Source organism: Ornithorhynchus anatinus, chromosome 11 (genome assembly GCF_004115215.2).
Source record: "Ornithorhynchus anatinus isolate Pmale09 chromosome 11, mOrnAna1.pri.v4, whole genome shotgun sequence".
Lineage (NCBI taxonomy): Eukaryota > Metazoa > Chordata > Mammalia > Monotremata > Ornithorhynchidae > Ornithorhynchus > Ornithorhynchus anatinus.
In genome coordinates this window covers 62,778,488-62,805,063 of record NC_041738.1, presented here as the reverse complement: position 1 = coordinate 62,805,063, position 26,576 = coordinate 62,778,488, and the positions used below count along the sequence as shown (strand labels likewise).

At 54.8% G+C, this 26,576-nt stretch overlaps 1 protein-coding gene across 2 annotated transcripts in view; it reads left to right on the top strand.

Moving 5' to 3' along the window:
* Positions 1-26,091, top strand: part of ITGB3 (integrin subunit beta 3) — a 40,464-nt gene extending 14,373 nt beyond the window's left edge. The window contains exons 4-16 of one of the 2 annotated variants that reach the window (XM_029075742.2): positions 1,891-2,143; positions 3,640-3,802; positions 4,670-4,831; positions 6,964-7,059; positions 7,755-7,844; positions 8,542-8,676; positions 9,390-9,819; positions 14,177-14,399; positions 14,809-14,909; positions 16,856-16,975; positions 21,612-21,778; positions 23,061-23,162; positions 25,574-26,091. In XM_029075742.2, the coding sequence (XP_028931575.1) occupies positions 1,891-2,143; positions 3,640-3,802; positions 4,670-4,831; positions 6,964-7,059; positions 7,755-7,844; positions 8,542-8,676; positions 9,390-9,819; positions 14,177-14,399; positions 14,809-14,909; positions 16,856-16,975; positions 21,612-21,778; positions 23,061-23,129 (2,009 nt within the window). In that variant the 3' untranslated portion in view covers positions 23,130-23,162; positions 25,574-26,091. Of the gene's footprint in view, positions 1-1,890; positions 2,144-3,639; positions 3,803-4,669; positions 4,832-6,963; positions 7,060-7,754; positions 7,845-8,541; positions 8,677-9,389; positions 9,820-14,176; positions 14,400-14,808; positions 14,910-16,855; positions 16,976-21,611; positions 21,779-23,060; positions 24,609-25,573 lie in introns of those variants that run through there. The other variant, XM_029075743.1, reaches the window with a different exon arrangement.
* Positions 26,092-26,576: the final 485 nt, after the last annotated feature.

Sequence of the window (26,576 nt, the reverse complement as noted above, 5' to 3'; positions counted from 1 at the left end):
AATTAGTTGTCCCATTTGGGGCTCAGAGTCTCAATCCCCATTTTACAGATGATGTAACTGAGGCACAGAGAAGTTAAGTGACTTGCCTAAGGTCACACAGCTGACAAGAGGCAGAGTCGGGATTAGAACCCATGTCCTCTGACTCCTTTGCCCGGGCTTTTGCCACTGAGCCATGCTGCTCCTAGTATAGCGTTCTGCACACAATAAGCGCTCAACAAATATGATTGATTGGTTGAGGGAAGGGAACAGGGACAGGTGGAGATAGGGGATCTTGGAAAGAGGGCAGGAGCAGGAGTTGGAGGGCTGGGATTAAGGTATTTACATGTTCCAAGATCTGTACTAAGTACTGGGGAAGATACAGGGTAATCAGGTAAAACGGAGTTCCCATCCCTTATGGAGCTCGCAGTCTAGGTAGGAGGGGGAATAGGTATTGAATCACCACCTTACAGATGAGGAAGCTGAGACTCAGAGAAATTAAAAGACTTGCCCAAGTTCACACAGCAGGCAAGTGGCAGAGACAGGATTAGAACCCAGGACCACCGACACCCAAGCCCCTGTTCTTTCCACTAGGCCACACTGCTTCTCTCCTTAATGGGGAGGAAATTCAGGGCTAAATAGAGAGTCGGGGTGGTGACATTGGTGAAACTGAGTCTGGGATCAAAATGGGGAGGCTGGATGTACGGAAGTGGCTTGCAGCCGTGGTGGCAGAGGGGGCAGCGGCGGCTTTGCCCACGTATTCGTCCGCTCCCCCCACTCAGCCCTGGCACTGCCTACCCACCCCCGACAAGAACTCAGACTGGAACACTAATATTTTGACTGGCAGCTTCCCCACTGGGTCCCCAGAGGCTGGGTGAGCTGCGGTTGTGTGTCTTTAAGCTGTACTCCTGGAGGCTAGCGGGGAGCGGGGCAGTTACAGGAACATCCCGAACCGAGAACCCCAATGACACTTAGAAGTGTGTTAGCCAACCTAAATGGTAAACGACCCCTTGGATGACAGGAGAGCGGAAGGTTTTATAGGGCAGCAGCATGGCCTAGTGGAAAGAGCCTGGGCCGGGAAGACAATCAGTCAGTCAACCGTATTTATTGAGTGCTTACTGTGAGCAGAGCACTGTAATAAGCACTTGGGAGAGTATAATTAGAGAATTAGGGAGTACAGTTAGAGAAGCAGCGTAACTCAGTGGAAAGAGCCCGGGCTTGGGAGTCAAAGGTCATGGGTTCGAATCCCAGCTCCGCCACTTGTCAGCTGACTGTGGGCAAGTCACTTAACTTCTCTGTGCCTCAGTTACCGCATCTGTAAAATGGGGATTAAGACTGTGAGCCTCACATGGGACAATCTGATTACCCTGTATCTCCCCCAGCTCTTAGAACAGTGCTCTGCACATAGTAAGCGTTTAACAAATACCAACATTATTATTATTATTATTACAATAAAAAACAATATAACACACATTCCCTGCCCACAGCGAGTTTACAGTCTAGATGGGGAGATGGACATTAATACAAATAAATAAAATTACAGATATATACATAAATGCTGTGGGTCTGGGACTGGGGATAAATCAGAGGAACTGGATTTTAACTCCTCCTTAGACTGTGCGCCCTATGTGGGAGAGAGACTGTGTCCAATCTGAGGAATTTGTATCTACCCCAGGACTTAGAACAGTGCTTGACACATAGTAAGCACTGAACAAATACCATAATAAATAAATAAAATCAGAAAGCGAGCACATAACCATCATCCGAGGTTTCCGGCAGGGTGTCCCCTCCACCCGAGTTTCCCGGCGAGGTGTCCCCTCCACCTGAGGTTCCCGGTGTGGCATCCCAGCCTCCCAAGGTTCCCAGGGGACCCCTCTTGGACCGGGCTGAGGTGCGGTTCCCATTGGGTTGCAGATGCCTCCCAGATCTTCTCCGTCCAAGTGCGGCAGGTGGAGGACTACCCTGTAGACATCTACTACCTGATGGACTTGTCCAATTCCATGCGCGATGACCTGCACAACATCCAATCCCTGGGCACCACTCTGGCCTCCAAGATGCGCAACCTCACCAGCAACCTGCGCATCGGCTTTGGGGCCTTCGTCGACAAGCCCATGTCTCCATACATGTACATCTCCCCACCGGAGGCTCTCAAAAACCCCTGCTTTGAGTAAGTCCCCCAGCCTGGGGGGCAGGGGAGGGGGAAGCAAGGCCTGGAGAGGGGGCAGGGAGAGGGAGAGACAGGTCTGACTCTGCGGGTGGCCTTTCCTATTCTCTGACTCAGTTTCCCCCCTAACCATTATAGGACCTACAGGATTTAGGACTATAGGACCACAGGGCTCTGGGGTTCCCTGAGTTACTCTCAAGCATCTGTGTGAAGGTCTTTAACTTCCTCAGGCGAAAGGGACTAAGACAAGGGTAGGGATGTCACCTGGATCCCTGTTGTCCCAGCACCCGAGGGAAGCTGAGTGGTGTGGAGGCTGGCCTGGAGCTGGAGTCCAGGGCTGTTTGTTGCACCCTGGGCTGAGGTGGGAGAGAGAGTGGGGGCGGGAAGAGAGAAAGTGAGACCTGCTTAAGTCCCATCTCTGCCACTGACTTGCTGCCATTGACTTTGGGTAAAGCACTTAACCTCTCTGGACCTTGGTGCCTCCCTAAAATGGGCAAAACTGTCCATGAAGAGAGGGGTAGGTATAGCAGATCCCGGACTGTGAAGGGTTGGGAGCTGAGAATGGAGGGTAAGAAGTCACTGTCCCTTGGGACCCCTCTAGGAGTGGGGTGAACTAGGGCTGGAGTGCTATCCAGGTGAGCATTGCTACCTGCAGACCTTAGCTTCCTTGAGAGCAGTTCTTCCCACTCCTCCACACCTTCTACTGTTCTCCCCTGCTCCTTCACCCCCTGCACTCTTCTCCCTGAATCCTTCACCCCCTGCACTGTTCCCTCCCTGCTACTTGCAGCATTCCTCTCATTCATTCATTCATTCATTCATTCATTTATTCATTCATTCATTCATATTTATTGAGTACTTACTGAGTGCACACTGTATTAAGCCCTTGGGAGAGTACAATATAACAATAAACAGACAGATTCCCTGCTCACAATGAGCTTACAGTCTAAAAGGGGAGACAGACATTAATATAAATAAATAAATTTCAGATACGTACATAAGTGCTGCAGGGCTGGTGGTGGTGGCGGGTAGGGGGGGCGGTGGCCAGTGGTTGAAGAATAAAGGAAGCAAGATAGGGTGATGCAGAAGGGAAGGGGGAAGAGGAAGGAAGGGGTACTCTCTTCAATGTACTCCTGCCCATCCCTCCTGGCCAACCCCAACCCCAACTGTCTCCAGTGGTGGGCCTGCAGCCGGTGCCCCCTGGGTTCCCCTCCACGTGGGTCTCAGGGAGACCAACTCACGTTTCTCTCAGGCTGGTGCCAGTTAGAACCCCCACCCACTTTCTTCTGAAACCTGTCCTGGCCCCTTGGACCAGATATTGTTCTGGGAGCAGCCTAGGAGGGTGGTGACGCACATGCAGGAGATTGAAGCCTTTGTCTACCCAGCTCAGGGCATGGGTAGGGTTGCTGTGGTTCTGTGGGCACTTGGGCTCACTGTCCCTAGCCTGAGCAGGCCCGCCTGGACCCCACCTGAGCTCAGGCCTGACTCCTGTCCCCTCTCAGTTTGAATTCCCGATGTCTGCCCATGTTCGGATACAAGCACGTGCTGAAGCTGACCGACCAGGTCACCCGCTTCAACGAGGAGGTCCGGAAGCAGAGAGTGTCCCGCAACCGAGATGCCCCCGAAGGCGGGTTCGATGCCATCATCCAGGCTACCGTCTGTGACGTAGGCGCGGGGGTGGTGGGGGTGGGGGAGCGGTGGGAGAGCTGGGGGCTGGGCAGGGTGGCCTGGGCGCTCGGGGGGTGGGGAAGTGAGGCAGCATCTCTGCATCTGAGGGACCGCAGGGCCTGTTGCAGCTGGGGTAGGAGGAAGGCTGGGATGGCCTCTCGTGTCCTGCCGGGCGTCCTGCTGTTGAGACCTGCTGGAAAACCTTCCTCCACTAGTTGGGGGGAGGGGGGGCTAAGGGAGGGTCAGATAGTAGTGTGGCCCAGTGGAAAGAGCATAGGCCTGGGAGTCAGAGGACCTAGGTTCTTGTCCCAGCTCTGCCAGTTGCCAATTGCTCTGTGTGACCTTGGACAAGTCATTTAACTTCTCTGTGCCTCAGATACCTCATCTGTAAAATGGGGATTCGATGCCTGTCCTCCCTCCAGTCAGACTTGTGAGCCCCACGTGGGACGAGGACTGTATCCAACCTGATTAACTTTTATCTACCTCAGGGCTTGGAACAGTGCTTGACACATGGTAAACACTTAACAAATGCCGACATCGTTATTATTATTATTTCTAATAGCAGTGGTGGTAGTTGAAGAAGTAGCAGTATTTATTGAGCACCACCTTGGTGCGGTGCAGTATTCTCAGTTCTTGGGAAGTACTGACCAAAGGAGTGACATCTTCCCTGCCCCCAGGGAATCACCACTGTAAGGGAGGAAGCAGTAGACGGTACAGGAGTAATAGCAGCAACAGCAGCAGTGGGCTGAGGAGCAGCAAGAGGGTGGCGGTGGTGTGGCCATATTTCAGGCAGGCGTGGTGGGGGCCCGGGTCTCCCCTGGCCCCCCGCTACTCTGACCAGCCTCCCCCGGGGCCCTCCCTCAGGAGAAGATCGGCTGGAGAAACGACGCCTCCCACCTGCTGGTGTTCACCACTGACGCCACGACTCACATCGCCTTAGACGGGCGGCTGGCCGGCATCGTGCAGCCCAACGACGGCGAGTGTCACATTGGCAGCGACAGCCACTACTCCGCTTCCACCACCATGGCACGTCCTCTCGCGCTCTCCCCCCCCCGAGCCCGCCCCCATGCTCACCCCTACGCCCGCCCTCCACACAGTCAGCCGGCCCGCCCAACCCCAAGCAGCGGGCGCCCCGGTCCAGTAGGCTTGGCTTGGCTGGCTTGGTCCGGCTGGCTTGGTCCGGTGTGCCTAGATTGTTTTGAAAATGGTGAAGCAGTGTGGCCTAGTGGACGGAGCACTGGTCTGGAAGTCAGTAGGATCTGGGTTCTGGTCCCGGCTCTGCCACTTTTCTGCTGTGTAAGCTGGGACAAGTCACTTAATTTTTCTGTGCCTCAGTTCCTTCATCTGTAAAACGGGGAACAAGACTGTGAGCCCCATCTGGGACATGGACTGTGTCTGACCTGGTGAGCTTGTACCTACCCCAGCCTTCAGGACGGTGCCTGGCACAGAGTAAGCGCTTAACAAATACCATTAAAAAAAACCCTCCCCCTCCCCCTGGAGATTGATCCTGTTGTTCCCGGCCAGCCGGAGCATGGAGCTCTGAGTGGTCAGGAAACCTTGGCTTGAGCTGCAGCGTGGACACCAGGGGTTCTTCTCCCTGACACTGCAGCCTTTAGTTATTATGAAATTATTAGTAATTTTATTATTTGATGTTTACCCTTTGTTGAGCACTGTGCTAAGTGCGGGGTTAGATATAAGATTATCAGCTCAGACACATCCCTTCCCTATATGGGGCTCACGGTCTAAGAGGGAGAACAGGTATCTTATCCCCAGTTTACAGATGAGGAAACTGAGACCTAGAGAGGTTAAGTGATTTGCCCGAGATCACACCCCAGTCCAAGGACAAAGCCAGGATTAGAACCTTGCTCTGGGGACCCCCAGCCCAGTGGTCTTTCCAATGGGCTACATGGACTCCTTGTGTGTGGTTGGGGACTGGGAGGACCCACATCTCTTGGACATGCTAAGTTTTTTCTTTTTTTAAAAATGGTATTTGTTAAGCGCTTACTGTGTGCCAGGCACTTTATTAAGCACTATGGTAGAGACAAGCTAATCAGGATACAGCTAATCACTAGCTTTCTATGTTAGTGACTGGAGAGAGGTTTAGAAGGACAAAGTGAGGGGTGGTGTGGTCTAGTGGAAAGACCCCAGGGTTGGGAGTCAGGGGACCTGGGCTCTGATCTCGGCTCTGCCTTGAGCCTGCTGGGTGACTTCTCTGTATCTCCGTTTCCTCATCTGTAAAATGGGGGTTCAATACTGATTCTTCCTTAAATTGGGAACTCCTCCTGACCAACAAGGAGCTTCCAGTCTTTGGGGGAAGACCAATATGAAGACAAGAGAAGTCAGAACATGGTCTGCACGGTCCAGTTTTCTGTTCTTAGCAATGTTAGTGGGCTGTGGGTGTCCACTCCCATTGTGGGAGGATTCCAGCAGAACCCAGAAAACCAGGAGTAGTGTGGTAGTGGGGGTGGGGAAGCCACTTCTGGGTGTCTGGGAGCCTGCTCTCCAGAGGTGATCTCTGAAGAGACTCTCTCTGGATGTTTGCAAACCTCACCATGGCCACCAAGACCTTGCCCTGGTTGGAGAACAGCTTCTCCATGAGGCCCCACAAGTAGACAGGATCAAACCCTGGGTTGATAAGACTCTCCCCTCTTCTCCCTGGGCTTCATCCTGTGTGAGCTGAGCACATTAGAGGAGTGGGAGAGGAGCCTTATTGTGGGGTCTCAGGCTAAGAGGACTGAAGGACCCAAGGCCAAAGCTGTCCATTCCCTAGCTCCTCGGGGTGGGAATGGTTTCTTCTATGTCTACTGTGTGCTCCCAAGTGCCAAGTATACTGCTTTGTGCTGAGTAGGTGCCCAGTACAGGACTGTGCACACAGAAGGAGCCTAGTACAGTGCTCTGCACGCAACAGGTCAGTAGTGATGATTGATGGTGATGATGAGTGTTTCTAGAGACAGATGGAAAGTGGGGTTAAGATCTCTCGCCCCACTCCTCTGACCGGGCCTGGGTTGGGGCAGGGCCGGCCCGGGCAGATGTGGAGCCTGCTGGAGATAAACCTCGATCCATGGGCCGGACCGGACCACTGGACTACCCAGGGGGAGGGGAAGGGCTCACTCTCCCTCCCAGCTGATGACGTTAACCCTTCGATGTCTCTTTTCCAGGACTACCCCTCTCTGGGGCTGATGACTGAGAAGCTATCCCAGAAGAACATCAACTTGATCTTTGCAGTGACCAGAAACGTGATTAACCTCTACAAGGTGATGGCCCTGTTCGTCTCCCACGATAGGAAGGAAGGGCCGATAGAGAGAGAGAGATAGGGAGAAAGAGAGAGAGATAGAGAGAGAGAGAGATTCGTCTCCCACGATAGGAAGGAAGGGCCGATAGAGAGAGAGAGAGATAGGGAGAAAGAGAGAGAGATAGAGAGAGAGAGAGAGAGAGTGTGTGTGTGTGTGTATGTGTGAGACACCCAGGGGAGGATGTGGGAGTGTGCTGGAGGTGTCTGCCCTCTCTCAGCTGGCCATAGCCATTCTCTCCCAGGGACAGGGTTCCCAGGAACCACAGTCCCCAGGCTGGCCCCTTCCTTACTTGGCAGGGGTGGGGGGATTGAGCCTGGCTGGATGACTGTGTGAGGGAGGCAGGTGCTGCTGAAGTGCTGACCTCCCCAACCTGTCATTTTGTGCCATCTGAGGGTTTCCCAGAGCCTGACTTCTCCTTACTGGCCAGCAGGGTGTCCTGACTCTTCTGTGAAAGAGATGCCTCCCAGCCTATCCCCTGCTCCAAGCATCCCCAGGGCCCCGACCCCACTCCTGGCTCCAGTCCCCAGCTCCTGCCCCCTTTGGGACCCCTTGACTCCAGCCCTCCCCGACCACCCCCCTTTGCTGACTCCAGGCCCTCTCGGGGCCCCAGGCCGGCCTGGCGGCCCCACTGACTGTGACCTGGCTCTGGCTTCCAGAACTACAGCGAGCTGATCCCAGGAACCACCGTGGGGACTCTGAGTGCGGATTCCAGCAACGTCATCCAGCTCATTGTGGACTCCTATGGAGTGAGGGGGGGATGGGGTAGGGTGGGGGGGGCAGGGCAGGGCAGGACTGCCACGGAGTCAACTGGGGAGGGGGAGCAGCAGGGGAGAGGCTCACCCCAAGGCCCCAGGGAGCCAGCAGCCAGGTTGGGATTAGAGCCCGAAGACCCTGCAACCCAGGCAGAGAAGGGACCTCCTCCACCCTCTCACCCCACACCCCTGGCCAGGCCAGGCTGGCAACCTGGAGGGAAGAGGTCCAGGAGCAGAGACCCCCCCCCCCCCAGGAGCCCTAGGATAGAAGATTGTTGGGGACATCAGGAGGCCTGGGGAGGAGAGTGGGCCCCCTAGGAGCCCTGGGACAGAGGGTGGCTATGGGGATTTGCCGGGGGGGTGGGGCAGGGAGCGACGTCTGGGAGGAGAGGAAACCCCACCCCCCCCCAACTCCCTCTGACCCACTTCCCTGGAGCGGATGGCTGAAGGTGTTTGGGTGGGTTGGGTTGGGGAGGAGAAAAGGCCACCCCCAACCCAGGAGCTCCAGGGCAGAGGGTGACTGGAGGTCTTGAAGGGGGCTGGGGGACAGCTGGGAGGCAGAGGCGGGGCCCGGTTGGGGAGAGTAGGACAGTGAGAGTTTTCCTTGGTTCTGCAATAGCTCCCCTTGACCAGCCCCTCCTGATCAGGCCCCCTGCCCAGCCTCTCTCTGTCCATCTCCCCCGCCCCCCAGAAAATCCGCTCCAAGGTAGAGCTGGAGGTCCGAGACCTTCCGGAAGAGCTGTCCCTGTCCTTCAATGCCACCTGCCTCAACGACGAGGTCATCCCGGGCCTCAAATCCTGTGTGGGACTCAAGATTGGAGACACGGTGAGAGACCCCGGCAGCCTTGGGCAGACCACCTCCATTCTTCCCTCCTCTCTTCCCCTTCCCTCCTCTCGTCTCCCTTCCCTGTGCTCCCCTCCTCTCTTTTCCCCTTTCCTCCACTCTTCTCTCTTCCTCTCTGCTCCCCCTTTCCTCTGCTCCTCTCGTCCCTGCCCTCTGAGCAGGATTTTTTAATCAAGAGTACTTATCGAGTGTCTATTGTTATTGTATGCAGAACACTAAATTCATTCATTCATTCATTCATTCATTCATTCAATAGTATTTATTGAGCGCTTACTATGTGCAGAGCACTGTACTAAGCGCTTGGAATGAACAAGTCAGCAACAGATAGAGACAGTCCCTGCCGTGTGATGGGCTTACAGTCTAATCGAGGGAGACAGACAAGAACAATGGCAATAAATAGAGTCAAGGGGAAGAACATCTCGTAAAAACAATGGCAACTAAATAGAATCAAGGTGATGTACATTTCATTAACAAAGTGTTAACTAAGTGCTTGGGAGGGTACCTTAAGGTAAATAGCCACAAACCCTGCCCTCAAATTGCTTGGGAGGGGAATGAAGTGGAGTAGAGAGGTGGAGAACAGAGTGGTAGGGAGCAGAGAGGAGGGGAGCAGAGGGGAAGAGGGCAGAGGGGAGGGCTTGGCCATCACAGGGCCTTCCTGGAGGTCCAGGCCTGAGCATCTGTGGACCTCTGCCTAGGTGAGCTTCAGCATCGAGGCCAAGGTGCATGGCTGCCCCAAAGAGAAGGAGGGAACCTTCACCATCAAGCCCGTGGGCTTCAAGGACAGCCTCACCGTGCAGGTCACCTTCGACTGCGATTGCCGCTGCCAGAAAACGGCGGAGCCTGCCAGTGCCCGCTGCAACCAGGGCAATGGCACCTTTGAGTGCGGCGTGTGCCGCTGTGGGCCCGGCTGGCTGGGGCCCCAGTGTGAGTGCTCTGAGGAGGACTACCGGCCCGAGCAGCAGGACCAGTGCAGCGCCCACAAGGGCCAGCCCCCCTGCAGCCAGCGCGGCGAGTGCCTCTGTGGCCAGTGCATCTGCCACAGCAGTGAATTTGGCAAGATCACCGGCAGGTATTGCGAGTGTGATGACTTCTCCTGCGTCCGCTACAAGGGCAAGATGTGCTCGGGTAGGTGAGCCTCCCCTTCTCCTCCTCCTCCTGCTCTTGCTCCTCCTTCTTCCCCTCCCCTCTCTGTCTTCATCCTTTCCTCCATCTCCTCATCTTCCTTTCCTCCTGCTCCTCCTCAACTCCCTCTTTTTTCTCTTTCTTCTCCTCCCTCCCTGTCTTCCAGCTCCTCCTCTTTCCTTTCCTTCCCTTCTCCTCTTCCCCCTTCTCCTCCTCCTCTCCGTCCTCCTCCCTCTCCATGCCAATCCAGGCCTGGCAGCTTTGGGTGCTGTCAGCGTGCCAGGTTTCACCCCCATGTCCTGGATCCAAAGTCACATGCTGAGAGGTCATGGGGTGGGGGACTGTGAGATGGCCAAATCTGGGCATCTGGCCTCTGAGCAGGGAGGCCCAGGTACTGGAGGCAAGGCTCCATCTGACTGGCCCTCACTGTCGTCCAGGAGAAAAATACTCTACTACCCCGAGATAGATATGGCGGGAGTCCCATAGGCTCCTGTCAGGACTGGTGGGCTGAGCGTGAGGCAGGGAGAAAGCAGGGACCTCCTTGCCCTCCTCCTCATACTCCCCTGGGTCTCCCTCTCCTGGCTAGATGCTTTGAGATCTTGGGGAGGACCAAAACACTTGTCTCTTGTCTCGCTTTAATCAATCAATCAATCAATCAATCAATCAATCAATCAATCGTATTTATTGAGTGCTTATTGTGTGCAGAGCACTGTCTTAATAGCTTGGGAGAGTACAATAGAACAGAGTTGGTTGACATTCCCTGCCCAAAAGGAGCTTACAGTCTAGATGGGGGGACAGAAAGTAATATAAATAAATAAATTACAGATATGAACTTAAGTGCTGTGGGGATGAATGAAGGATGCAAATCCAAGTTTAAGGGAGACACATAAGAGAGTGGGAGAAGAGGAAATGAAGGCTTAGTTGGGTAAGGCCTCTTGTAGGAGATGTGCCTTCAATACAACTTTGAAGATGGGGAGAGTGTTCGTCTGTCAGATATGAAGGGGGATGGAGTTCCAGATCAGATTCCCAGCTCCCTCTGGCCCAGGTTGGGGCTGACTGGACCAAGACAGGTGGGGCCTCAAGTCCCGCCCTGACCCCCAGACCAGTTCAGCTCTCAGGGGGATGCCTCTCCAACAACCCAATCTCCTGAAGGTTTGGGGCCTGGGCCTGGGCCGGGGCCAGGCCCGAGGCTGCCCTGGCCCAACCCAGCAGATGAGGAAATCAAGGGCAGTGGTATTAGCCTGACTGTTAGCCTGACTAGAATTAAAGGAAGGGTAGGGGGGACTGCTGAGGGTGTGAAGAGAAGGACTTTGGGTAAAAACCCAGCTGAGAGAAGGCAGTTGTTCCAGGCCAGGTGTCTTGGACCCAGGCCCAGGAAAGAGGAAAGAAGTTAGCTGGGCTCTCACGAGGCCCCTCCCCCATCCAGGACTGGCTGCACTTTGTCTTCTCCCTCCTTTTTGGGGCTGTGGGAGGTATAGAGGTGGGAGGGAACATGTTGGGCTCCAGCTCCAGGGCAGGGAGGAGGTGACCAAAGGGGGCCAGGTACTTGCACCCCTCCCCCAGCCCCCACCCAATCTGAGCCAGCTCAGGTGCCTGGTGACCTTGGCCTGGGCCTCACAGAATCACTCTTTTGCACTCTCTCAAGTGCTCAGGATTCATTCTGCACCCTGCAGGTGGTCAGTACACACTCTGCCCCCGATTGGGTGTGGTCATGCAACAATACATCAGTATATGCTACATATTGGCTGAGAAGCCTGTGTTCCTTGTGCCTTTGCTGGAGGTGATGTAGGGGTGGTCTGGAGATGACAGGATCCAGGGGGCCAGGCAGAGTTAGTGGGAATAACACTGTAGCCGCCAGCCCGCCCCCGGCCCTATGGAGACAAAGTGGCAGTGACAGGCGAGTTTTAGTTTAGAATGACACAGATTCCTGGTTTTGCATACTCCAGTGCTTCAACAATAAGAGAAGAATTGACCAGCCACCCAGCCCCGTCCTAAGCCCCGCCCCCAAGTCTAGCCCAAGCCAGACACCAGGCCAAGCTCCCCACCCCCCAAGCAGGCCAGTACTGGTCTGATCCCAAGGTTTGCCCAGTCGACACTATCTGGCCTGGCCTAGGTGGGTGGGGAGGGGCTGGGAGGTCCAGCAGCAGCGTGGCTCAGTGGAAAGAGCATGGGCTTTGGAGTCAGGGCTCATGAGTTCGAATCCCAGCTCTGCCACTTGTCGGCTGTGTGACTGTGGGCAAGTCACTTCACTTCTCTGTGCCTCAGTTCCCTCATCTGTAAAATGGGAATTAAGACTTTGAGCCCCACGTGGGACAACCTGATTCCCCTATGTCTACCCCAGCGCTTAGAACAGTGCTCGGCACATAGTAAGCGCTTAACAAATACCAACATTATTATTATTATTCACTCCCGACCCAGGCCAGCTGGAGGAAGGTCTAAGGGGAAAGCAGGTGGTTCTAGGTGTGTGACTGAATCTGGAGCCCTGGGAGCGGGAGGCCTAGGGGCTCCCACTCAGGACCGAACTTGACCTGAACCCCACTCCTCATTCTCCTTCAACCTGGATCCCAATAAGACTTGTCTCTCTCTCTCTCTCTCTCTCTTACTCTCCCTCTCTCACACACACACATCACATATATACACATAATCACTCACGCATTCATGTATATACAGTCACTCTCACACACACTCATACACACATACACTTGCAGTCAATCACATGTAGACACACTAACATTCAGACATGTCACACACACTTCACCCAGAATAGCCTGACTGAAGGCCACACACAGAAGAGGGTGACCGTTTGGCCGTTGCACTGATAGCAATCCTCAGGCTCTTGGCGGGGAATGGGTGTGGAGGCTGTGTTTGGGGAGAGCCCCCAGATTTTCCCCATATCTGGACCATTCTGTCAACAACAGCAGCCACCCAGAACTCCCAGCCCTCCTGAAAAAGCCATTGGCTCCCCAAAACCCCCTGATTGTTTGGATATCCCTCCTGGCTCCCTCTTCCCTCCTACCTTCTCCCTCCTTCACCTCATCTGCCTGCTCAGGACTGTGAGGTTTGGTTAAAATTTCCCTGCTGGGTGAAATCACATCCCCTGGCCCTCCTGCTGCCCCCACCAATGGTCCCCTCCATTGCTCCATGTGACTGTTTTCCCCTACTGTCGCAACTCTGAGCCAGGAAGAGCAAAGGGCAAGGAGCAGGTGGACCCTCTGGCAGCCTCCCCCAGCCTTCCTGCTGGCCGGTCCACCCTCTGGCCCATCCGTGTCCTCCCGTCCATCTGTCTGCCCTACAGACAGTGACTCCCATCTGGGGTGGGCCCACATTCCCTTTCTTGCTCTGCAGCAGGAGCAGAAGGAAGGCGACTGAGCCCTTCCCACGCTTCCTGCAGCTCCCCGTTTCCTCTCGACCCTGCCCTGAACCGGGGGTTCTGGGCCCAGGTGGGGACAGAAAAGCCGATACCCCTCTCCTGGGCTGGGGCAGGGGCTGCTTCCCAAAGCTCCCTTGGAGCAGCCAGTTGGGCTAGAGGCAGAGACTGGGCCTGGGAGGGCAGATCTGAATGAGGAGGAAGGGCAGGAAGGAAAGGGTGGGAAGAAGGGGCAGGGTAACCGGGAAGGGGCAGGGCCCAGTGGTCCAAGAATTGTGCCATGGGAGGAGCTGACGGCTGTGGCCATGGACAATCTCTGTCTGTTCTTCCTTCCCTTTTATAGCATTTCTGGGGATGGGAGGGACTGGAGGCAGGAGCCAGGAGGAAGGAGCCGTGGGGGGCAGGGAGCCAGGGCCACCAAGGTGCTGGTGATTTCCCTAGCAATACAACCTCGGTCCTCATAGCAGCACCGGCAATAGGAGGAATCAAAAGAGTGGCATTTATTGAGCAACTGTGGGGTGCAGTGAACTGTTGGGAAATGACAAAACAAAAAAGTGACCCAATTCCTGACCACAAGGAGCTGACACTCTAATGGGGAAAACAGACATAAAAGTATTTATCAACAGAATGGTCAAAGTCAACCACTGAATGGACACTTGAATGCCCATATGTACACATATGTACATTCAATCATATTTATCACACACATGCTGAGAATAAGTAGGTAGCTAATATTTGAGGTGGTTGGTGGGTCTGTTCGGCTCAGGGTGCCAGGAAGGCTTGTTGGAGGAGATGAGTTCTTAGGAGGGTTTTGAAGGCAGGGAGAGCTGGTATCTGGCGATGAGGGAGGAGACGGAGAGAACTTGTCCGTCCCAGCCCGCCCCGCCCCTCACTGGTCTCTTCACAATCCCACATCCCAACGATCACCCATCAGGAGCATGAGGTGGTTGGCCCATGCCTGATCCTCTCTGTCCCCACCCCGGGCCCTCCCAGGACATGGCCAGTGCAGCTGCGGGGACTGTCACTGCGACTCAGATTGGACCGGGGACTACTGCAACTGCACCACGCGCAAGGACACCTGCATGTCCAACAACGGTCTACTCTGCAGCGGGCGCGGCCAGTGCATCTGCGGCCAGTGCCACTGCATCCAGCCCGGCTCGTACGGGGACACCTGTGAGAAGTGCCCCACATGCCCCGATGCCTGCACCTTCAAGAAGTGAGTGGGTGGTGGTGGCCCCAGTGACCTGAGGCACCCGCCCAGGGGCAAGCATTTCCCAGTGGTGCCATCCCCCTGGATTGGGGAGGTCCCCGGGCCAGACTAGGCCGGGCCCTCAGGGTCTACAGCTGACCCAGGAGGCAGAACCCGCCCAGCCAGCCAGGCTCAGAGACCCCACGAGACACCTGCCCAGAGTAGGGACCCCGGGATGGGGAGAGCCGGGAGGCTGCCGACGGCCACAGGACACAGCCCCCGCGGCCAGAGAGGGGAGGAGCGGTGGCTGGTCTGGCCAGGTTCGTGGCTGAGCCGACTCGGATGGGGCTGTGGGGAGACAAGACCTCCCCACATCTAGCACTGGAGGGTCTTCTGGCCAGTCACAGACCTCCCAGCCATACCTTCTCCCCACCAGAGACTGTGTGGAGTGCAAGAAATTTGAACGTGGAATCCTGCTGGAGGACAACAACTGCAGCCGCTACTGCAAGGACGAGATCAAGTCCGTGACGGAGCTCAGTAAGCTGTGTGGCCTCTGGGTGCCTGCGGGGAGTGGGGATGGGGGTGGGATCCCCAAGGGTGCCTGTCTTGCCTCTTCCCTTCCCAAAGAGCTCCAGTGTGGTGGGAGGCAGAACTCCTGGGTGGTCCACGGCAGGACCCATGCCCCAGTGGCCTCCCCCGGGCCCCAGACCACCTCTCCTGGTGGCTGCGATAGCCAGTGGCATAGGGAGATGGGAGAGGTGAAGGCCAACTCTCCGTCCCCAGCCCTGAGGCCTTGGGACCTCAGGCTAAGCACTGGGCTAAGCCCAAGGTAATCTGATCAGACATGGACCCTGTCCCACATTGGGGTTCACAGTGTAATGGGGAAGGAGAACAAGAATTGAATCCCCATTTTACAGATGAGGAAACAGAGGCCCAGAGAGTTTAACTCACTTGTCCAAGGTCATAACAGCAGGCTAGTGGCAGAGTTGAGACTAGAACTCGGGTCTCCTGACTCCCAGTCCAAGGCCCTTTCCACTAGTGCTCCACTGTCTCTCCCGGCTTTGGGTCAGAGCGGGTCTGTCTTCATGCTCCCTGGAAGGAAGGGTGCCAGGGAGCCTCTCCAAGAAGCCACACTAATATTTTCCTTCAGGGACCTCCAAGCCGGGTCTCAGTAGCTTCTCTCCATCCTCCGCCCCTGCAGGAGGTGTGTGGTGAATCCTCATTTTGCAGATGAGGAAAGTGAGGCTCAGAGAGGTGGAGTTATTTGTCTAAAGGCACACAGCCAGTGAGGGCGTAGCCTGGGTTAGAACTGACCTCATGCCCCAGGCCCCAGTTTCCAGGCCCCAGGCCCCAGTTTCTTCCCCAGGGTCCCAGACCAGAGGATCCTGGGGCAGATGTCAGAAGGAGAAAGAGTTTTCTGGTGAAGTTGTGCAGGCGGAGGCTGCCTGAGAATAACTTGGGCTACTGGCCATTGCCTAAGATAACCCAATGGGCAACACACGGATCTGGTGCTGGGGAGGGTTGGCAGACTTGCTAGGTGATTTAGGCAAATCACTACCCTCTCCCAGCCTGTATCCTCCCTCTGTAAAATGGGGTGATAATTCCCCTTCCTCCCAGGAGCAATGTGAGGAGAAACGGGAACAGAGAAAAGCTGCAGAAATCCTTTGCAGTATTATCTGGCCAGCAGTCCTCATTCAGGACACTTCCTCACTGGCCTAAGGGAAGCGGATGATTTGCCAACACTCAGGAGAGCGTGGAACTTTCTCCTCCACTAGCCTGAAAGACCTTGCTCAGGTCTATGTAGAAAGAAAAGTCATCCTTGGGGTGTGGTGACTCGGGCCCTGAACTTTGCCAGCAAAGAAGCTGCTGCAGTGGCCGGAGGACAGGAGACTCCAGAATGGCAGCTCTTACTTCCCTGTAAGCTAGTCATTCCTGGACAGGGCTAAGGGATCTGGGCTGGAGCCAGCCCTCCCTTCTTTCCTCCCTCCCTCCCTTCCTCTCTCCCTAACAATAACTCTGGTATTTGTTAAGTGCTTATTAGGTGCCAGGCATTGTACTAAGCCCTGGAGCAGATACAGGATAATTAGGTCAAACCCAATTTCTGTCCCACAGGGGTCTCAGTCTAAGGGAGGGAAACAGGGATTGAATTCCCACTTTTCAGATGTGGAAACTGAGTCCAGAGAAGTGAAGTGACTTGCCTAAGGTCACACAGCAGGCAGGTGACAAAGCCAGGATGAGAACTTCCAGGCTTGGGCTCTTTCCGCTAGGCTGCACTGCTCCCCTCGGGCATGTGCCACCCATTCCATCCTTGGGAAAGAGTGGACATATGTGATCTGGTCTTCTCCAGCCCCAAGGAGGGGGTGCCTGAGGGCACAGCCCAATCCCTGGGTGCCTACCCACATGCACCACAACCCATGCATTGTTGCCGGGCCCTGTGGCATCTCCCTCTCAGAGTCTCTCTGCTCCCCTGTGCTCCCCTGCAGCGGACACTGGAAAAGATGCAGTGAACTGCACCTACAAGGATGAGAATGACTGTGTTGTGCGGTTCCAGTACTCCGAGGACTCAAGCGGCAAGTCAGTCCTCTATGTGGAGAATGAACCAGGTGGGCCCACCCCCAGCCCTTTCCCTCTCACCCTAAACTGCACCTTCCCAGCCCTGCCCTTGCTAACCCGCCCCATGTTGCTCACAGTGTTTTGTATGGCCTCCTCCAGGGTCCAAAAAGGGTGGACACGTTGACTGGCACAAAAATAATCTTTGTTAGTAGGAATCACCCACACCTGGAGCAGGGGGAGGTCCATGGGAGCCCCCAGCTCGCTTCAGCCCCTCCCTCCTGATGGCTGACCTGGCTACGGTGAGGTGGTGGGTGGGAGGGGGCAGGCCATAGGGCCTCCATGGGTGGAGGCAAGCCATGGCCAGGTGCGGGGATGGCTCAGAGAGTCACCCTGGGACTTTCATGAGGCACAGAAGGCTCGGTGGAGAAGACCTGGGTGTGGGGCTAGAGAGGCTGAAGACTCACAGTCTAGGGGAAACCGTCGGGGTCACCTTGGCTGGAGGAGAGGTGAGGATGGGGTATGGGGATGTGAGGGCCTGAGGGCTGGGTTGACCCCACAGTGGGTCATCCACCCCAGGCCCTGGATTCTACTGGGTGGTGCCGGGTCCGGGTTCCAGTTGATCTGCCTCCTATGCGGGGGGGACAGATCCCTTGCATGCCTTTGGATCTGGTGTTTTCATTTCCAGTTTCAGTCTTCCATCCCGGCCACTGCCTTTCCCGCTGCTGTGTTCTGCAGCTCGGACATGGTGCCCGTGTTTAACTGGGTTGGGCAAGGGAGGCAGCGGCACTTGAGCAAGCGGGGTAGGGGGCTGGGGTCTCCCGGAGACACACTATAAGGTTCTCTGGATGTTCGCAGAGGTCCCATTATGCTAGGTGGGTCACTTGTGCGTCTGCAACTTCAGGTCAATGGAGGGACTCCCCCCATGTTGGAGAGCTGCCATCGGTGGCCGCCCAATGAGCAACAGAGCCACTAGTGTGGCTAGCCCAGAATGGCTCCCCAGAACACTGTCTGCAAGGGTTTGTTGCTGAGGGGACCGATGTAAGGAAGAACCACTGTCAGCATGCCAACCTACACTTTGAGTGTGCTCCCTCAGCCCCTTGGATCTACAATCCCTTAACATCCACCTCCTGCCCTCCCCATCCCCCCGGTCCTGGGCATGGCCCTGCCGGTGGGTTTGAGTCTGAGGGGGCCGCCCAAAACCCATTCCCAACTTTTCCGTGCCCATTGGCTTCTGATCGGACCCAGAGAAGACCCAGTCAAGCTCCAGTCTCTGCCATCAGAAACCAGCTGGGCATCAGACAGAAATCAGGTCAGCCAGGAATCAGTCCAGATAGAAATCAGATCAGGTAGACTCGACAGCATAAGACAAGACAAGAAATCAGACTAGATAGAAATCAGATCAGGAAGAAAATCAGGTAGAAATTAGGCAGGCAGAAATCAGACAGGCCCTGTCCTGTAGACTTCAGCTGTAGCTCTGTTTCTGTTTCCCTGGGCAGGAGGGGTGGGGCAGGGGAGGGGTTTTCTGGCAGGGTTTAAGGCTTGGTAGGATCCAACTAAGGCCCAGCCCTTCCCCTGATTCAGCAAAATATCCCCTGGTGAGCCCTGCGGTCCCAATTCCTGACAATCTGAGCCCCCAACACACTGAGCTCCCAACAAACCAAGATCCCAGCAGGCCGAGTCCCTGTCAGCCTGGAGCCCCAGGCACACCGAGCCCCCTGCAGCCTAGAGTCAGGGCAGAAGGGCTGGCTGGTTGTGGCACTGCAATGAGGTGGGCTGACCAGGGCAGGGGAAGCAATTTTGCCTGGCAGACCCATCCCGGATCTCCATAAGAAGGCCTGGACAGAGGGGCAACGGAGGGGGGCGGGAGAGGTGAGGAGAGGGACGCGGAGGGGAAGTACAGGGGTTGCCAAAGGTCAGGCAGGGAGCCTGGGGGAGCAAGAGTGAGAGCGTTTGGGAAAGCAGATGGGGAAGCGGTGAGCTGCTAGAAGCTGGAGGAGGGGTGTGGGCTATCCACAAGCTCTTTGATCTTCCAGTCACAACCCCTCCTCTGCCCCGGCCCCCCACTACAGCACAAGCCTGGGAGCCAGAAGACCCGGGTTCTAATCCCAGCTCTGCCACTTGTTTGCGATGCGACCTTAGACAAGTCACTTAACTTCTCAGTGCCTCAGTTACCTCATCTATACAATGAGGATTAAGACTGTGAGCCCCATGTAGGACATGGACTGTGTCCAACTTGATTAGCCTGTATCTACTCCAAAGTTTAGTACAGTGCCTGGCACAAAGTAAGTGCTTAACAAATACCATAAAAAAAAAACCAAACAAAATAAAAAACAAAACACACACACACACACAGATGCTTCTCAGGACAGAGGCTGGTGGGGCTTCGGGAAGTACAATCAGTAGGCATAGATGTCCTGGGAGCTGAGCCCCGGAAGAACTGTCTGAGGCTGCAGATGTTTCCAAGACTTCCCCTTCTAAATTTTCCAGCCTGGAGCCTGGCATACACACACAGCCCGGGGGTTACTCATTCACTCTCCTCTTTGTTTCTTCCCCTGCTGAGAGGCTCCAGCACCCCTCCCCATCATCTTCCTCCTCCTCCTCCCCTTCGGAGGCAAGAGAGGCAAGCGATTTCCTGCCAGGTGCTATTTTTGCCTGCTCCCTTCCAGGGTGACTGCAGCCCAAACCACAGTGAAGTGGGGCAGTGTGTTGGGTTCCCCTCTTCCTTCTGGCCCCCGCCCAAGCCTTAAAGCTCACATCTTCCAGGGCTGAACTGTGGAAGTGCACTGGCCTCTCCCATCGACCTAGTTGAAGGCAAGGCCACCATCCATCGGGATGTAGGGAAAAGAAAGGGTGGTGCTACATCAACACTCTCCCCACTCCCCACCTGCTCCCCAGCCCTTTCCTTGCCCTCTGCATCACTCTGCCAGTCTTGTCCCCACACCCAGTTGGCTCCATTGACCCTCTCATCCCTTCCTCTGTCTGCCTGTCTCCAAAGCCTCTCTGGAGTCCAGTGATTAGGGCCTGAGAAACCTCTGGGTGTGTCCTGGGCAGTGTGCATTGGGGCTGGTGGTCTGGCAGCCTCCCACCCTGACCTGCCCACCCCCTCCAGGGTTCCAATACTGCTGACTGGAATGGCCAGCTGGAAGCCCTGGGCTGGGGTGGGGTTCAGCTATACATCCCTAGAGAGAAAGGAGCCAGAGCCCAGGACCCATTTTGTGTTCCGAGACTGAATCAGTCACTTCTTTTACCAACTCCCAGAGGCAGGGCCTCAGCTTCTTCTCTCTCTCACTGGTTCTGGGGGATGGGGGCCTCCACTTCCAGCCTAGCCAACCTGTACAGACCAGCTTTAGATGAGGGGGGCCACCAGGCTTCCCATCTGATTCTTCCTAGAAACACCTGAGCTTTAGAAGGCAGACATAAGAACAGATGCTTCTGTGGCGACTTTATAATTACTATCAGTGGTGGTGATCTGCCAGGGTGGAACCCTGGGGCACCGGGAAGCACTTCACCCAGGTTTGGCTGCTCCTTACACTCTGTCTGTGTGTACAGAATGTTAAGTAGGGGTGGGAGAGTGTGGCTGGGAAAGGGTAATCGGAGAAAGGGTAGTGGCGGCCTCCCGGTAGATGCAGACAGACAGACATACAGTCATCCATGAGAGAGAACACCCACACACACCCATACTCCCACAGATGCACATGCCCAGGATGTGTGATCAGCAGCTGTCTCTCCTCTACCCCATCTCTTATCAGCCCTGGCCCAGGCCCAGGGAAAGTCAGAACCTAGCAACCTAGGGAGGGGTTAAGCAGGGAGAGATCTGGGGTTCCGTCCTGGGGTTTGTTTGGCAATGGGGTGGGCCTGGGATTCAAGAGATTAAGCAAAATGGCCACCTCATTCTCCTTCAGCTGCCTGCCCAGGCTCAGACGTTCTAGTGAACAACACACTCTGCCTTCCTCCCAGCCCCCAGTCACCCCAATCAGTTACCCCAGGATCTCAGGGAAGACCATCTCCTGCCCCGGGGCCTGCCAGATGGCAGGCCTCAAATTTCTGATCCTTCCATTTTCCGACAAGAGATGGTGTTGGTAAACTTTTAAGGTTCGTTTACCACACTGGGGTAGCAATGATTCCCTAAAAAAAACCTTGCAAGTAAGTCAGCCAGCCACTTGCCTGGCAAGTAGTTTCAAGAGTTTGGATTTTCTGGCCAATTTATTTGGTGACATGTAATGTTTCATGCTGATTTATGAAGCTGCGTCCCCTCCAAGTGTGAAGCAGGCAGGGGAGCAGGACTCCAATCCATGTTTTTTACGGGTCTCTGCCTCCAAGCAATGTAAAAAGCTGGTCCTAGACCTGGAGAGTCATCCTTGGCTGACTGAGCTACCCAAAGCAGAGGTGTATTTATTCACCCCCACCTCAGCCCCATTGTGTTGAGGCCCATATCTGTAATTTATTTACATTATTGTCTGTCTCCCCCTCCAGACTGTAAGCTCATTGTGGGCAAGGATCGTGTCTACAACATAACAGAGTTGTAGATCTGCAAGATCCTCATGCAGAGTGCTGCACACAGTAAGTGTTCCATAAATACCCCTGATTGATTCACTGATTATAACCTGGCTTGTTCTGTGCTCTCCTCCTCCCCTTCCTCTCCTTCCCTCCTCCTCTTCCTCCTCCTCCTTTCTCCCCTACTGGCAGACTGCCCCAAAGGCCCGGACATGCTGGTGGTCCTGTCGTCAGTGATGGCTGCCATCTTGTTCATCGGCCTGGCCACTCTGCTCATCTGGAAGCTCTTCATCACCATCCATGACCGGAGGGAGTTCGCCAAGTTTGAGGAGGAGAGGGCCAGAGCTAAGTGGGATACGGTGAGTGGGGACGAGAAGGAGGGTCTGAGTAGGAGTCCAAGACCCAGACCACAGAGGGGGACCCCAACTCAGTCAACCAATCAGTCATTAGCACTTATTGAGCTTCCTATGGCATGCAGAGTACTGTATTGAGCACTAGGGTGACTACAGTAGAGTTTGCAAGCACGATCCCTGCCCGCAGGGGGAGACGGACACGAAAATAAATGGCAGATTGGAGGAAGTAATAGAGAATATAGGATATAAACTGAAGTGAGGTCGTAAGCGTTTAGGAGTCATTATGTATGCTGCCGTGGGAAATGGGGACAGAGGTTGGAGGGATTGGAGCTTAATTGGGGAAGGTTTCCTGGAGGAGTTGGGACTAGAAGAGACATTGAGAACTTCAGGGCTGGTTGGCTCAGTTGATGATAACAGTTAGGGTACTTGTTAAGGGCATTCTATGTGCTGAACATTGTATTAAGAGCAGGGGTAGTTACAAGACAATCAGATCAGGCACAGTCCTTGTCCACCAGGGACTCACAGCCTAAGGATGAGGGAGAACAGGCATTGAATCCCTGTTTTGCCAATGAGGAAACTGAGGCACCGAGAAGTTAAGTGGCTTGCCCAAGGTCACACAGCAGGCAAATGGCACAGCTGGGATTAGAACCCAAGTCTTCTGAATCTCAGGCCCATGCTCTTTCCATTTAGCCGGTTCATTCATTCAATAGTATTTATTGAGCGCTTACTATGTGCAGAGCACTGTACTAAGAGCTTGGAATGGACAATTTGGCAACAGATAGAGACAATCCCTGCCCACTGACGGGCTTACAGTCTAATCGGCTCTCTCTGGTTTCCAGGAAACCACAGGCTCGGGGCCTTCCCACTTCTGCTGCAAGCTGGCCTTGGTGTACAGTGCCCCATTCCAGGGTGGCAGCAATTCTGCTGCCAGGAGTTCACCTGCACATGGGCCCCCTGACTTCAGGGAGACCCCCAGGGGATGGCGAGGGGTTGGTGGGCAAAAGAAGAAGAGTTATTTTCTGAATGCTGTGCCCTGGGCTCTGGCCCTGTCCCCTGCTGTCCCAGTTCAGGCTACTCTCCTGGCTACTCCTTCCAGTTTTGACACGGGGGCCTGGCCTTCTTCCCAGTTAGCTTAGCAAGGCTGTGGTTCCAGATGTCAGAGCCTGGGGGTCGCTCAGCCCACAGCCTGATGTGGCTAGGTCAGGGGGGACTTGGGCAGTGGGCAAGGCTGGAGCCCTCAACCTGGTCTGAGGCCCTCACCACTCCGTCCCTTTCTGTCTCCCTGCAGGGCAACAACCCGCTGTATAAAGAAGCCACGTCCACCTTCACCAACATCACCTACCGGGAAAATTCATAGCAACGGGCCCGTCGGCTGGGAAGCTGGAGACCGGTGGGTCGCTGCTGCTTATGGAAGAGCCTCGCTGGGTAGCTGGGCGGGGACCACTGAGGTCTTGCCTCGCTGTGTGTGTTTGTGTATGTTTGTGTGTGTGTGCGTGTACATGTATGTGTATGTCAGAGTCTGGGTGTGTAATTTAAAAGTGGGGGTCATCCTGGGGGCCCCCCAGCAACCCCGACCTTGCCTAGAGCCAGGTTCTCTTCTGTAGCTGGGCCTCTCTGCTTCATTACCTCAGTCACAGAGGCTGGTCCACCTTTTGGGCTGCAAGGCCAACTGCACTCTTCCCCTTTCTCTCTCCCTGCCCCCCTGGCCCCCACCTCGGAGAGAGTCAGTCGTGAACTGAGTCAGCCTCATGGGAAGATTAGCCTCACAGACCTGGGACCGACTCAGCCGCTGGCGACCCGTGATGGAAACTGCTCTTTCACTCCCTCCATGCCCACCAGCAAATGCGTCAACTCCAGATGGCACCCCCTGTCCCGGCTCCCCCTGCTCCTGTCCCTCCCTGACCTGAGTTGGGGAGCGTCTCCCCAGGATGCATCTCCAGGGATGATAACAGCTTCTCCGAGCCAGTTGCCTGGGCTCAGGGGACATCTTCTGGGGATCCTGGGTTCGGGGAGAGTTTGGCTCTTATCCTGCTCCATTCTGGGCCCTCCCCTGCTGGGCAGCAGGCTCAACTGGAGAACTGCTCCCACTGCTCCATCTCCCTCTCTTCTGGCCCCCGCCTGGCAAGGGGATTAGAAACTTTGAAAATTGGAGCTGGTTCCATGTTGCTCCCTGGAGGCAGACTTGGCCTTGCTCTGAGAGAAGGAAAGAGGGTTATCTCAATACAGTGCCTCTGGCCTAGGCCTCAGTGGTCTGCCCCTCGGGCTCTCCCCCACCCAAAGGGTCTGGTCACTTTTACCTACCTCACAGGGGTGCTGAGAGGGGCTGTGGCTGACAGACCCTGTGGCTGACAGACCCTGTCGCTACCCGAGGGCGGAACGATATTCCTCCATTGGTCGTCGTGGGTGGGGACTGGCCAGCTAATCCCGGTTCAGTTCCCAGTCAGAGCGGCCTGGTGCTGTTTTCTGGACATCCCTGCCACCCAACCCAGGCCCCTAGGTGAGATGGGTTCCCCTTGAGGGGAATGTTTGCTGAAATTACCTTTTTGTTTTTGTGATTGTGGGTGGAGAGCAGGCCGAAGGGGTGAAAGCCCCCCATGGGATCAGGAAGCATCCTCAGATGAGCGTCCCCATCTGAAGGAGAGGTGGCTATCATAGCAGTGATGGAGGCATTGGCTTCCTGTGGGAGACGGGAGTGGGCACCCTGTTCTTTCACCCCTCTGCAATGGCAGTGTTGATCCCGGCTTTCCTGCGGGAAGCAACGAAGCCTAGTGGAAAGGGCACAGGGCTGAGAGTCAGGAAACCCAGGTTCTAATCCTGGATTCATCCCTTGCCCTCCTGTGTGACCTTGGGTAAGTCACTTAACTTCTCAGGGCCTGAGTTTCCTCCACTGTAAAATGGGGATCATATTCCTGCTCCCCTTCCCCCTCTGCTATAGACTGTGAGTCCCATGTGGAACAGGGACTGTGTCTGATCTGATCATATTTTATCGACCCCAGCTCTCAACCACAGTGCTTGGCACCTAGTAAGCGCTTAACAAATACCACCCTCATTATTATTAGTACTTTATGGATTGTCAGTTCCCAATCATAAGCCCACCTCAACTCCATCCTCAGAAGCAAAAGGCCCAGTTGAGGACCCAGACAAACCCAGCAAGCTCAAACATTGGGAAGCTTAACTTACTGAGGTGAGCTCTGCCCAACTCTCCAAGGAGCTCAGTCGCTCTGTTGGGAGTGAGGGCATGTGGTTAGCACATCGAAGTCTGATGTGTGGTTGGCACGTCCAAGCTGGGGACAACAGGGCCTCTGGAGTTGCGGGGGAGAGGTCAGTTTCTTTGGAAGCTGTGGGTTTCCTTATGCTTTCACGGCTTCCTCAGCTCTTAGCCAGTCATGCCTTGCCTCCCTGCTCAGCAGCTGGGAGCTCTGCCTTTCTCACGTTTACTTGTTTGCTGCTTCTCAGGCCACCCTCCCCACAACTCCCCCAACCCCACCCCGCCCCCGCAGCGGTGCGGAGCCGTCCCGGGTCTGGGCAGGGGCTGCCGGAAAGAGGGGAGAGGATTGTGGGGCTCCACCTTTGGCCAGACCATCAAAGAGGGAGCACGAGTGGGTGGAGGAATGAGGCAGTTTCTAAAAAATCCTTGGCTGTTGCTGGGAACAAGAATGACTGCAGCGTGGATGCAGCAGGACACTTGATGGTTTAAATTGTATTAAATGGGAAAAAAAGGAACTGTATTTGAGACAAGGGGAAAATTCTCTTCAAGTCTGGTTAGCAGCTCCTGGTGAGAGAACAACTGTGTTCTTTCAGGGGCCTGAAGGACTTGTCTCTCATGGATCTGCTGTGATATCTGGGGTTCCCCACCATCGGCCTCCCCGCCTGTGACTTACATGTGCCAAAGATATCCCAAGAGATATTTTCCCTCCATCTCTTCAAGATCCCAGGAAGAAAAGGGGGCACTTGGAACAGACCTAAATTCTGAATATCATCCACTTATCAGAGTCCTCATGAAAGTCTTCCCTTTCCAGATGTTACAAGGGAAGAAAAGTCTCACTCCCAAGTACCGCAAGTCTCCCTCTAGACTGTAAGCCCGTTGTGAGCAGGGATTGTCTCTCTTTATTGTTGTATTGTACTTTCTGAGTGCTTAAATCAGTGCTCTGCACACAGTAAGCACTCATTAAATATGATTGAATGAATGAATGAATGAATGAGACCCCTCTTGATTAGCCTTCATTCTATAAGTTACTCAAGTGCTATTCTGGCTTCTTCACTGTCTACTACTCTGCTCAAGTTGTGCAACACTGAATTAAAATATTTTCCAAAACAAATTGGCCCAGTTCTATCATGAGTATCCGGTGTTATTTACTTTATTTATTTTCACTTGCAGTGGGGGGAAGGGGAGAAAGAATAAGTGTCGTCGATTCCCAGAATGATTACGTACTGTTGAACAAAAATCTGACTTCTAAATGAAACCAAGTGGCAGTTGGCATGGTTTCTGCAGTTCACAGCTGAATCGCCTGCTAAAAGGCAGGCTACAAATCAGTGGATTATTACAGGCCCAAGGACCAGAGAAGGTTAAAGGAAATTCTAAAAGGGTCCTCTGTGGTTGTATTTGGTCCCGTCTGTCACACATGGATTACTGAGCTGAAATCAAGAGGCAGCATGGCTTAGTGGATAGAGAACAGGCCTGGGAGTCAGAAGGACCTGGCTTCTAATTCCAGTTCTGCCACTTGTCTGATGTGTGACCTTGAGGAAGTCACTTCACTTCTCTTTATCTCTGTTATCTGTAAAATGGGGATTAAGACTGTGAGCC